We start from the raw sequence: 13,625 nt of genomic DNA, 5'->3' as shown, positions 1-13,625 counted from the left end.
TGAATGTAAAATACATATTAAGTAGTGGAGCCTTGTACTATAATTTGAAATTTGACTAGATCCTGTGCATATAAACCCTGACAAATCGTCCCAGGGTACAAAACAATATTGTGATTATTAAGTTAAATCTCAAAAATGCACGACAGTATAAAATGAGGTAAGAGCGAACGGTTTGTGACTTTTCTCCATCCGATTTCCAGACCTCGGTGTATTCTACCACCAAAGTCAAATCAAAGTCCTCGCTACATTTGGCGTCGCGGTTGCAGTCCTGCAGTCTACGTGCGGATGGTGGTCCTGGGGAGATTAAGATTGCCGTGTAATAGCTTTTACTTAGACAACTGAGAAATAGCAGTCTTACGCCTTATAGACGTTAATCGTAAGGAGCCGGATTCGCAGCAATGCGGTCGGGTGCTGGGGTAGTGAAAGGTTAAACTCGGACGCGCTGCACTCAAACTACAGCCGCAGACAGGAGGTCCCGCGACGATCGGCGGATGTGTGCAGAGAACGGACATATAAACACGCGCACCTTCACGGTGCAAACTTGGTCCGCTGCGCTCGCGCGGACACGCGTGATTGTCGAGCTGGCGCGAGCCCACGTTCCCGGACCCTCCGACCTGCTGGGACAGTTTTCCGACTATTTCTCAATTTTCTTTCTTTCCTCCCCATATTTACTTCGAATCGTGTTTTCACCGGCTGCATAACTGCATCTCGTATTTATCTATTGCTGATGGGGCTGCGCGATTAGATACAGGACAGGAACGTACTGGCATCGGACTGGAAATAACTCATAATAAGGAACTTAGGTATCTGGATATTCTGAAAATATGAAAGCTGTTTTTTTAACATATATAATCGAAGCCGAGTATTTTAAGTACAAACGGTAAGTAGTAACTTTATTCCATTTTTCTTTTTCTGCGTTTCCACATATTTGGATTGATTTGTCATTGGTATTCATGCGCACATTCTCTTCCTAGTTCATCAGTTTGATAAACGTCTCCTACTGACGGTCATCACTGTGACTATCAGTATGAACTAAAATGAAATTAAAAATAAATATCCAGCCGCACTGTGGATCTGGGGATTTAAACAGCGCCATTTGATTAAAACACTTCTGCGGGCTAGCTAAACTGACAGAGATTTGATTTACTGACAAGAGTGTAGGCTGTTTGTAAAATATAGCTAATGAAATGCATATTCGTGCATGTACAGTATATATGTATTACCGGGGATAGGGCAATGTCAGTGTTATGAAGGGAAAAAAGCACAGAAAATTGTAGAACATCCCGTGCTGATTATTCCGTTAATTTAATAAGACGTAAAGCCCAGAGTACTTCTGTAAAGTAATAAACTGAGAGAAATCTTTATCGGAGGATTAAATATTAAAACGAATAGGCTTTGACACCTCAGTGTTTAGTGTCGAAATAAATGCTCTTTAAATGCCCTAATAAGGAAAATGCCCAAAACAAAAATATACCGGGATAGGTTTATTATATATAGTTTCCCCTTTCTCCATCCATAGAGTGTGTCTTCTTGTTATGTAATAACGTCGCTTAGAATTGGAAAATAAAATATGGTGTTTTCTTTTTGACAAAAGTGAAATGAATCCAGTTTTTTGGCGATCTGTGTGGTCTCAAAATGACCCAGATGCTTTAGTTCAAGCACCCATTTGGATCCCTCAGTTGTCGGTAACTTTTCACTAATCTTCTGGCTCGCTGATTCGGCTTCTAGGTTGTCTGCTGTCTCTGAAGAGAAACTGTGTTTGGTAACCCTCCATGTTCCTACGCAAACGACTTTTCAGAGGAGCATACCACCTGGTAGCAGTTACTTTGACTATGACTGTTAATGAACAGTTTATCAGACGCAGCACACTGGGATAGCCAGTTGATTTAATAATTCAGTGTGGTTAATAAATAAGAAAGAAATGTATGTTTATATGTATACATATCCATGATATGACGTTTGACTAGATCAAAATAAGGCTTCTTATGATAGTCGGTATGTTTGTTAAGGACAGTGTCCATGACTTTTAAATTTGCCACCCGGGGTGGTACAATTCTTAAATCCTCTTGGGCTGCCATGAAAATTCCCTATGAGATGCATTAGAGCAAATAACTTAAAGCTGTCATAATTAAATAGGCATGGATTTTGCAGGGGTTGTAAACTTGCCCTTTAGTTTCCATGAATGGCATTGTTCTCATTTCTCACAGCGCGTCCGAGTGCCTGCTTGCCCCCAGCCTGCACCAAGCTCCATGTCTCAGGCTCTGAGCTCATCTCTAACCCCCATTCGCGTAACCAGTCGTCCTTTGGGTCCGTGTTCCATTTGAGTCGTCTGCTGCCGCCCAGATGTCATCATGCCTATCATCAGCAACACCAACCACGATTTCAGCAACCTCTCGATCAGCGATGAGAGCAGCCTGGATCACATGTTTACCGAGATCCCGGAGACTGAGACGGTCAAGGGTGTCTACTACAAGCGTGCCCAGCTGATCCGTCGACCAGAGGACCTAAGTGGGGTGGACCATGGACTGCTGGCCATCATCAATGTGGGGGGCAACCGCTACACTTTCCCCTGGAGCACACTGGAAGAGTTCCCCCTGACGCGGTTGGGCCGTCTTCGTCTCTGCAGTAGCTTGGAGGAGATCACACAAGTGTGCGACGACTACGATGAGGTGGCCCGTGAGTACTTCTTCGACCGGAGCCCTTCGGCTTTCCGCGTGATCCTCAACTTCCTCGCCGCCGGGAAGCTACGCATGCTGCGCGAGATGTGCGCGTTGTCGTTACACGACGAGTTCGACTACTGGGGCGTGGAGATGGCCTACATGGAGCACTGCTGCAAGCGCAAAATGTACACGCGCATCGAGGAGCTGGCGGAGCACGAGCGGCGGGAGGAAGAGCGGCGACAGCAGGGTGCGCAGGTGCGCCCCCCGGTGGATGACACGCGGTACCGCAGGTTCATGAACGGACTCAGGGACATGGTGGAGAATCCACAGTCAGGGTTGCCGGGGAAAATATTCGCCTGCCTGTCGGTCATCATGGTTGCCGTGACGGTTGTGAGCCTCTGCATCAGCACCATGCCTGACCTCAGGGAGGAAGAAGGCAGGGTGAGTTTCATGGGGAAACCTAACTGTGTCTTTAGAACACATGATCACAATGCTGGGAGATACGTCATGTATTCAGTTATCATTTTTAAATCAATGTGGATTAAGAAATTAGATATTAGAAGCTGAGATTAGCAATAGCAAGTTCAACAAACATTTCACAGTAGATTATTTGCATAGTAGTCCCTCACTGGGCTGGTGTTGTAGGTCACTGCTCTCTCATTGGTCTGTTTTAAAAGACTAAGATTGTTTTCATCTGAACTCTCAGACTCCTGAAGGAGCCGCTCGCATAAACTGCAGTCTAAACAACTAGGCCAGCCCAGTATTGCAAAACAGCCTGAAAATGATCTGACTGAGTGGTGAAACGATAAGACGTTACAACTTTACTGAAGTCAGTGAAGCTGGAGCAGCGCATTTTATGAACTTCGTGTATGTGAGTCTCCTGTCAAATCACAAATTAACCAACACCTAGTATTCTTTCATGTGGATCCACAAATGGTCCTCAGTGTCCTCCTTGCAAGGTCTGTATTTGCACTTGCAAATTTTACAAAGCAGGAGTCCACGTTTCTTTGTGGGATAAAAAGATTCTTAGTGTCAGCAGTTCCTGGAAGATTACCCTCTATTTTCACTCTCGAATGGACAGTTAATCCCATCACAGGTCTCCTCCTCAGCAAACAACGTGGGCACCGACCCCAGACGGTGAAAGCCGACTGATCACGGCCTGTGGTGTGTGTACTTGCTGTTAGCTGCTCGCATCGTTTTAGCTGACTGGACTGCAGACTCCAGTGAGCGTCATGTGCACAAATCCACCCATATCCGACACTAGACGTCGCCATGGAGTGATGGAGAGTGATAGGAACATAGGAACCCACCCGATGCAAGACGAGCAGGGCTGACTGGGATCGAATGCCACTGTGGTGCCAATTTCGGTTTGGACTGTAGCGCCACTGGGGAAGCCCCACTCATCCCAATTAGCATTCCAGTCCCACTCCAAATTGAGTGCCCAGCTGGCTAGAGAGAGGCAGACAAAAAAACTAATAGGGGCATCCTAATGCATGCTTTGAGGGTGAGATCCTCACTAGCATGCCAGCAGGTCATTACCATCAATTAGACCATATTTACAGTCTAATTAATGTGGGGTCGGCCTAGGGTGTCCAGCTAGCTGAATGCTGGAGAAACAGGCCTGTTGTCATATTCGGCTCAGCAAAGTGAGCCAGTTCTTCTCTCCGGTCATCAGTCTGTGCTCGTGTGAGTGCATGCCCCCATCTGATCAATAGCGTAGCTCCCATGGAAAGCTACAGCTCAGCCTTCCCCTTGGGCATATGAATAAGTGATGGACTCCGCGGACAGGAATGCCAGGCGAGCTTAAGATAATGACTGCGGCGTCAAATTCAGATAGGCTCACCGGCCAACCGGCGCTAATGTCGTCACGCTCGCACGCAGTTGGGCTGACAGGCTGCTAAAGGCATATTTAAGGTGAACGCAGATAATTGCATTATGTGTGTCTAATCAAAAATCCATTAAAAAAAACCCTCCAACATAAGGTTGGGGGGTAGGTGAAGCACATTAGTCGTGTACTGCCTGCAGTGCAGTTTCCTCTGTAAACAATCAAACAGAAATTGTATTATGGCCTGATACATAGGGCTCTGTGCTGTTCACTGGCCCAACACCCAATGTACAGGAAAACAGAGTCTCATTGTGCATGCGGGGAGCATAGCCCTGTGCTGCAGCTTTATTAGTCTGCTGCTCTGGGGTTCTGATGCTATGCAGAAATGGAGCACATTTAGAAAAGAAAAAAACGGCATATTATTGACCCCTGTGAGGGTCCCACCAGCTCAGTGCCGTGCAAACGAATCCCCCCGCTGCCCCCCGCCAGGGATCCTTCAGGAGCTCACGGTGCCTCCACCCCTCCTACCCTCAGGCCAGTTTTCCCCCAGCGCTTGTTTGCAAATTTACGCGGCGAACGACGTCACTCAGCCCGACTAAGTGCAAATGTCACCGGCCCTCCTGTGTCTGTGGAGTATACACTATGGAATATCAATCAGTAATTGTCGGGGAAAAGTGGGACGGTATAGTAAAACATTAATGCGATATTATTTTTTATGGGGCGTGTATATAGATGGGCTCTGATTTGTTATTAAACACTGTGTGAGGCTGGAACATTTCAGGATATGAGGAGGATAGAAAACGTTCAGTATAATGCAGGAAGACACGAGTATGAGAGGAGGAATACGGAGCTCGGGATGAGGTCAGACTTGCCGCACACTGTCAGGAAGCCAAGGGAATGGCCCCCCAAACACACACACACAAACACACACACACACACACACACACACACACAGAGCTATACTCATATCTTATTGGGGACCATCCATTCATTTCTATAGGCAAAGCCCTAATCCCAACAATTACCTTTGTAAACAATTACAAAAACCTTAACCGCTACCCAGTCCTAACCTTAACCATAAGTAAAAAAATAAAATACAAGACTTTTGGCGATTTTAGTTTTCTGATTGCAGTCACAGATTTAAAAAAAATTGAATTTCCTCTTGTGGGGTCCAAAGAAAATGGTCTCCATAATGTCAAAATAACAGTTTTTTTATCACATTGTGGGGACAATCAGTGATAGCATGTTTTTTTTGTAGCTACTCATTTGCTGCCCTCATTTTTCTGTTGGATGTATTATGTCTTATTGCATTTTATTTATTCATTTTATTCTATGATTAATGTAAAGCACTTTGATTCCAAAATTATTAATGTTTTTAACATGCTATATAAATAAATTGCCATTCGTTCCCCAAAATGTAATCTATACCTGGACCACACACACACACACACACACACACACACACACACACACACACACACACACACACACACACACACACACACACACACACACACACACAGACTCGTACACTGAAACAAACAGACACCATCACACGCATAAACACATAAAGTCTGCGGCTGGTAACTTTTTTATTTACTACATTGTCCCAGGGGTTCCCTTCCTCTGACCCTGAAACTGTGTTTGTGTGGTTTTCTGTTGAAAAGTGTGTTAATGTCCAGAAATAGCATTCCTTTGTGTTTGTGTGTCTGTTCAGAGAGAGCGGGGGGGGTGGAGTTAGGTGAGGCAGCTGCAGTAACTTTGATGGATATGGGGAGTTAAGGGGACCATCTGTATTCATACACTTACTGCCTTTCAGCCGCACTCTCTGTGTACGTGTCCATGTGTGACAGGATTTCATCATTTCCTGTCCTTCAGCCATTCATCTTCCACGCGCTTATCCTGGTCAGTGTCACTGGGGGCTCCGGTCCCAGGCCGCACAGGGCACCGGGCTGGGATGCACACCGGCTGGGATGCCAATCGGTCACAGAGCACACATGCATGCAGTCACACTCCACGGGAAACTCAGAGATGCCAATTAGCTTAACACGTCTCTGGATTACGGGAGGAAGCCGGAGTACCCAGCGGAAGCCCACGCGAAAGTGAGAACATGCCGGCTCCACTCGCACTGAGCAGAGGCGAGATTCCACCCACCAACCCCGGAGGTGTGAGGAAACAGTGCTACCCACCAAGCCCCCGTGCAGCCCCATTTCCTGTCCTTGTGAGGAACTATTCTTACACAGGCAGCAAAGCCGGAAAAAAAATGACTTCATTAGGCTCCCTGATCCTTTTCCGAATGATAACATGGAGTAGACTGCAGGTTTTTAAGGGAGACATAACAGAGCAATCAGGGACCCTGGAAACACAGGAGACAAGCGCTAGAGAAAAGAAAAGTTAACCTGGGTTTGGAAGATATATAAGGGCAGAACATGCCAGACAATTTCCAGGAACCTGCTGTTACTCACAATGAAGTTCTAATACTAAGCTATAATAAGTAATTGTCTTAGTTATAAGAGATGAAAATAATTCCTCAGCTTGGCAAAGGTACGTATTCTTATCTTAAAACTGCAGATGTTTATAGCCAGGTCTCAGCAAGACATATTCCCCCGCTTAGCTCTGCTCTGTGTCTCTGTGCTGGCCTGACTGCAGGTGGCAGCTCTTTGAAAGTCAGCATGCACACCAGGCGCACGCCGCGTGCACACACACACACACACACACGCACACACACACACATACAAATCAGCGCCGCTCACACTTGCCGTCTTCCTCGGAAAGTGTGAGACTGGGCCAGCTTCCTGCCAGGCATGCTGGGTAAATGCTACACTGTGGAAAACATTCACCATTATTTTAAGCTGAGAATGAGAAAAAGAATTATTTAGGTGCAAAACAATATAGAAATTAGAATGCAGCAGCACTGTTCAGCTGGAACACTGAAGCGGGGGCCCAAGCGTTTCCATGCATTTCATTTCTATTTTTCCCTCTATTGCAAGATTTCTCTCTACAGAACTTATCCTGAGTATTTTCCTCCCTCCTCCCACCCTAACACTGCAATCCATCTCTACTTCAATATTCAGCACTCCTGAAATATATCTCACTGTCCCTTTCTGTACCCAGACAGGGTCTGGTCATTTTTTTTCCGACCGGTGCAGTATAATTTGAGTTCTAGATGACACCAGCAGGAGAAAGTATTTCTGCGGTATCCCTCTTAGATCCCTGTGGTCTCATTCACATCACGCTCCTCCCCTTTTCCTATCCTGTCTTAGGATCTAGACATCTTGATAATTGCTTTCCACAACATTTGAGAGATTTTTCTATTAAAGCTTTTTTTTTTGGGGGGTGGTGGTAAGAGAATTTACGAATTAGATATGAAGAAGGATAACAGGACAGACAGACAAACAAACAAGACAGCTCCTTTGTAAACTGTTGGGAAGGTTACAATACTGCAGCGAAAGTGACCTGAATCGTTTCCAGTGGAAAACAGTGCTTGAACTCCTGAAAGGCACAAGGTCAATGAGACTAAACACAGGCTCTCTTATGCAGCAAAAACCAAACTTAATTTATTCAACCTGGAGGGAAAACGGGGAGATTAGCGCATGGACTAGCGTATAGGCGGCTTGAATTTTAAGATGTCTATCTCAAAGGATGGACTTTTGAACTAGAAGGAGGTGTGCGTCAGATGAATAAAGATTCGATAGTGTGAGGTAGAGAGAGAGAGATTTAATTCTGTAAAAATGGGCTCTGGTAGCCAAGCAGAATGTGTGTCTGCTTTCCTAGTGTGTGCATCTTGTGTTATTGTGCAACAGTCAAACACTGACATTGAAATGATGATTCCTGTCCTTCTTTCATGGCTGGCACTTTGCTTTGCCTATGATAGCTGTTTCCAATCAGCCGTTATACTGCCAGCTGTTTTGTCTGTGCATGTGCCCTGCATCACACTGGCGTCCCATCCAGCCTCATGCCCTGTGCTGCCAGGGACAGGCTCCACCCCCCCGCCCGCACCCCCCCACCCCCCGGTGACCCTGAGCAGGACAAGATATTTCTGCTGAAGGCATTAAAAAGGAGTGAATCAAGGACCTTGAACAACTTCGGCTTCACTCAGGATGAATAAACTCCTCACGGATTGTGAGCAGAATGCTGACTTCTGTAAAAACTTGGAAAATGGTGCAACCAGGGGCAAGAATGTATTAATATCAAAATTTCAGGCATAAACGTTAATATTGAAATAAAAAAAAAAGGAAAACACTTAAATGTGTTAAAAGCAGTTGGTAACATCCGTTGTCAAGCAGTAGATTCACAACACAGCAATGAATCGAGATCCATGCCAGGACACCTAGGGGAAACTTGGACAGTGGTTGATATTGAACGGAAAGCTCACCCACCATAGATATCGAGACCTCATTTCTCCCTTCACTGCCTCCCATAGAAACTTGCTGGGTGACGGAGTAATGAGGCATGACCCACTAAGTCATCCATTCATAGAGTTGCGAAATTCAGGTCCAGAGAGAAAAAATCCAGACCAGGATTTTGCTTCAACCAACCAACTGAGCATAAAGAGCCCCAGTCACAGAGGACTCACCTGGTTGGTTGAAACAAAATCCCCGTCTGGACCTTTACTCTCTGGACCTGAATTACCCAACTCTGCCCATAGATGTTTTTTCTTTTACTCTGCAGCAGCTACCCAAGTACATACACCCCACCAGAGTGGACGCCTTCTCAAAATCCTTGGTCTTGTGGTAATGGGATGGGCTGTACCAGACTGTCCTTTGTCCTGCATTGCCAGATAAAAGCAAAACACAGTAACTACTTATCAAAATTCAATTATTTCTTAGGCACTGTTCTTATCTCATGACAAAATATCTCAGTTCATCTATGTTGGGTCTTCAAGAAAACGGAGTGCGAAAATTACAGCAGCTACTAAATTCACACCAAATCCAAGGCAAAAGCCCCCCCTTTCCTCAGCTTCAGTATCAGTGTAGTTACAGGGTTCTGCCTTTGCAGAGCAGAGCAGAGATAATGCAGAGTGATGCACACACTCCCAAACATTTTTCTGAAAAGCTGCGTCCAACCAGGATGGTGCTCCGGTCTGTAGTGAATTCCTTGGAAATGGACAGAGGTTGGAACGTCAGTCTTGGGGAACCTGCCTTAAGGCTCTGGGGACAGTATAGTGTCACATTCCTGATGTCTGTCTGCACATTTTCAAATCTCAACAGGCTACATACAGCAGCACTACACAGTTCTGCATTGTTGAGAGTTATACAGATTGACCAGTTCGTCATAACTGGACCATAACTGGACCATTAAAGACAGAAAGAAAAAATAAAGGAAGGAAGAGAAAAAAGGAAAAAAAGTTCCCAGAGGACACTGCATGCATTTCAACAGAAAATAGATACAACTAGGCTATGAAAGACACAATAAAAATAGGCACAAGTTACACGAAGAGACAATTAACCAAAAAAGTGCAAAATGTGCAAAACCAGCATTTTCCAAAAAATGCACAGTAAACAGGTCTTCAGAAAATCCACCTGATGTTTCAAAATCTAAATAGTAGGGACAGAAGATCTAGGAGTCACAAGACACTTCTTCTTATATGTGTACCTCAATACACTATAATGACAAATTAGTGTAGTGACTGTTTGTGGCCAACAGGGGGCCCCCAAACTTCAGGGGCCCCATGCAACTTTGTAATTTGAGTGGTGGTAAACAGTACTGCTGATTATTATTAGATGCCATCAACTCAGTGTCCTGGGGAATGATGTCTGTATGTATTCCTCCAGAATGCCCAGTCTTCTGTTTGGATCCTCAGGCTTCTCCATGGTGTGTTCATTACGGAGATAAGCATTATGGGAAGGATAAAAGGTGGCAGGTCAATGGGCTGCATATGCTGTAGTCTCTCCAGTCTAAGTGTTTAATTCCTTCCCTCTCTTGTGATGTACTGAGGGCACCTGGAACTGTGTGGTTAATGGACCTTTTTTATAGAACATTATCAGAAAGTGTAACTTAGACTTCCCTATTTAACTGCGGTTAGGTTACTTGTCATCAGTGTAGCATAAATATTACATATTTATTTCTTTACAGTAACTTCTCATAAAAATTGCTGTATGATATCTCCTGCTCTTCTCATACGTTCCCCTTGACCTCCCTTCCGCAGGGCGAATGTTCTCAGAAGTGCTACCACATGTTCATCATCGAGACCGCCTGCGTGGCGTGGTTCTCCCTGGAGTTCCTGCTGCGGTTCGTCCAGGCGCGAAGCAAGCTGGAATTCATCCGCGGGCCTCTCAACATCATCGACGCCATGGCCATCCTGCCCTATTACGTGTCCCTGGTGGTGGAGGAGGACTCCCCGTTGGACGCGGAGCGGGCCAGTGGGGGGCGGGGCTACCTGGACAAGCTGGGATTGGTTCTGCGCATCCTGCGGGCGCTGCGCATCCTGTACGTGATGCGGCTGGCGCGCCACTCACTGGGCCTGCAGACGCTGGGGCTGACCATGCGGAGGAGCATCCGGGAGTTCGGCCTGCTGCTGCTCTTTCTCGCCGTAGCCGTCACACTGTTCTCACCTCTGGTGCACCTGGCCGAGAGCGAGATCACCGGCACGCAGGACTTCAGCAGCATCCCCGCCTCCTACTGGTGGGCGATCATCTCCATGACCACAGTGGGCTATGGGGACATGGTGCCCCACAGCATCCCTGGCCAGGTGGTGGCCATGAGCAGCATCCTCAGCGGCATCCTCATCATGGCCTTTCCGGCCACCTCCATCTTCCACATGTTCTCACGCTCCTACCAGGAGCTCAAGCTGGAGCAGAAGCGGCAGATGAAGGAGGAGACGGTTTCCTCGGGCACTGCTGCCGTTTTGAACGAGGATGTGGATGGATCTAGAAGCCATCTCCTATCCCCTGCCCAACCACTCTTCCACGATGCAGATGCGGCCTTTTCCCAGGACTGCCTACCGCTAGTAGAGAATGGGCATGAGGCCACAGGGAAAAATCACCTCTGTCTCCCTCCTAGAGCATTATGAACCTTCAAAAATGTTGCACCGACTGCAGGGCATCTTCTCTTCTGATCCCTAGAGCAATGTGCTGGGCAGAGGACATCAGGACAGCCGCTGTTCCAGATCATTTTGATCTCATTCCAAAAGCGGAATTGCTTCCTTCTTCAAACTAGGCAGTTATACAGACTTGAGGTTTATAAAGAACCCTGAACAAATCCTGGAGGATTTCACCCCTCTCAGCATTCCTCTGGTTTCTGCTAACACATAACAGGTTAATTTTAGCTGTTTTGCATTTGTATTTTAGCTTAAAATGCCAGAAAGATGGTGGGTAATCCTTTCATCCTGAACCCGGCTATTCAACAGTATTTCTAAAGACTCCACTGGGAGAGATGTGACTGACTGAAACTCCACAGTAAACATAAATAAATATAAGCCCCCCAAACGACCTGTGCAGTAACTTTCTTTTCAAAGAAGCATAGCAGCGTTCTTTGGAATGCGCTTTCAGCGACCATTTCTCCCAGTCTAGACACAGGCAATGTGAGCGAGGTAAATGGTGCCGCTAACCGCCAAGACAAAGGTATGCATCAAAAAAATCACCCCAAAACAGGAGCACACTGTTTACCTGGCAGTTAGCAGTGTGCACTCATAATTCATAAGTGGGAATGGAGCACGCACTCTCTCACTGGCACTGAAATACAGTGCATTTTTCCAGACGATCAGTCATGATCAGTTTCAGGATCATAAACATTCCCTCTCTTTTATCCCCAGAAGTCCTGGTCACAAGCCTTGTTGCAGTGTGATGTTCATTATATGGGACCCAGTGCACACGGAATGTAGTAAATGCTGAGATGTTGCTGGTGAAATGGCTTTAACACACTGTGATTACTGACCTTTGCTTGGTCTGACTGTGTTAACTTAGCACACCTTATATTAAAGAGGCAACGTGCAGTGTTGTTAGATCCAGGTATGAAAAGCTGGTGAAGCTGCTTAAAATGTATTTTATTTACCTAAAATGAATTGGGTTCCAACTAATAATAAATGGCAGTATATTATATATTTTACTGTAATTTCAATGCACTGATGATTTAAGGTAAATGAATAAAACATGAAACATTTGGTTGACGCAAAGGCATTTTCCATCCATCCATCCACTTTCCATACCGGCTTGTCATATGCAGGGTCGGGGGGCTCTGGAGCCTGTCCCGGAAACCACGAGCGAAAGCCAGAAAATAACCCAGGATGAGGCACCAACCAAAGGCATTTTCACGTTGAAATAAACATGCATAATTAACAGTGTAAATATACAGTACAATGACGGGTAGTGAGACTGAAACAGGCTGCAGGAGTGAGACGGACAGGCAGGTTGAAATTCACTGCAATCTACTTATTTTATCCATGCCAACAAAGCACCTGAATGTAGTGATTGGAGAAATGAGGCTGACAGCCCCTGGTAGGTGCAATTGCTAAATCCTGCCCATTACCGCCCAGGTAAATCTAATTAGTACTAATAATCAGCGGCAAGTGGGTAAAGCCAGGCAGTGACTGAAGGTGCATGTTAATCTGATCCTGGGTTTTGAAGCCACATTAAACCCGTAAGTAGCTGAACAGAGCTGGGATGAGAAAGGACAACGGCGTGAATGGCACCGAGGTGTGGAGGTGGCCAATCACGGAGCGGCGCCGTGTCAGCTGACGACTTGGATGGAGGAGAGTGGCGAAGACACTGGGGCAAACGTAAGGCTGCAATGTAGGTGTGGCACGCAGGTCCTTAGGCAGAACCCCTGTTATTCAAATTCCAGTGAACACATCGGTTCTGACCTGGGCCCGGTGTCCTAGTGCCGGCAGGGTGCTGTTTAACATTCATGGATGTAGTCAGTCCCAAAAACAAATTATGTTCCACACGAGGCGACTCCAGCGGGAGCCTGGACAGGGCTGCACCCTCCTGGGGAATGATCTTTCTGTGAGATACCTGCCACCATGTACAAGCATCATTTTGAAAATCGGACCTATTTTTATATATATATATATATATATATATATATATATTAAAGAAACTCAGACACCGTCAAGCCGTAAGTGAGCTACATCACCAATGACTGGTAACCCCACCCACCCATACATCCATCTATCCATACATCCACCTTCTGACAGCTGACTG

General features: G+C 46.0%; 1 protein-coding gene across 1 annotated transcript; it reads left to right on the top strand.

Annotated features, from left to right (window-relative positions):
- The first annotated feature begins 238 nt into the window (after window positions 1-238).
- Window positions 239-12,509, top strand: kcng4a (potassium voltage-gated channel, subfamily G, member 4a). Its single transcript, XM_048973553.1, has 3 exons — window positions 239-880; window positions 2,208-3,101; window positions 10,634-12,509. The coding sequence occupies exons 2-3, from the start codon at window positions 2,352-2,354 to the stop codon at window positions 11,495-11,497; spliced, it is 1,614 nt and encodes a 537-aa protein (XP_048829510.1). The 5' UTR covers window positions 239-880; window positions 2,208-2,351; the 3' UTR covers window positions 11,498-12,509.
- The last annotated feature ends 1,116 nt before the right edge of the window (window positions 12,510-13,625 follow it).

The sequence above is a fragment of the Brienomyrus brachyistius genome, chromosome 13 (assembly GCF_023856365.1).
Source record: "Brienomyrus brachyistius isolate T26 chromosome 13, BBRACH_0.4, whole genome shotgun sequence".
In the NCBI taxonomy this organism is placed as follows: domain Eukaryota; kingdom Metazoa; phylum Chordata; class Actinopteri; order Osteoglossiformes; family Mormyridae; genus Brienomyrus; species Brienomyrus brachyistius.
The sequence above is the reverse complement of the archived record's forward strand: the minus strand, read 5'-3'. Positions and strand labels throughout refer to the sequence as shown.

Coding starts and splice junctions, on each gene's coding strand:
- kcng4a (XM_048973553.1), top strand. CDS start 2,352: ATGCCTATCATCAGCAACACCAACCACGATTTCAGCAACCTCTCGATC. Junction 3,102..10,633: donor TCAGGGAGGAAGAAGGCAGG/GTGAGTTTCATG, acceptor TCCCTTCCGCAG/GGCGAATGTTCTCAGAAGTG.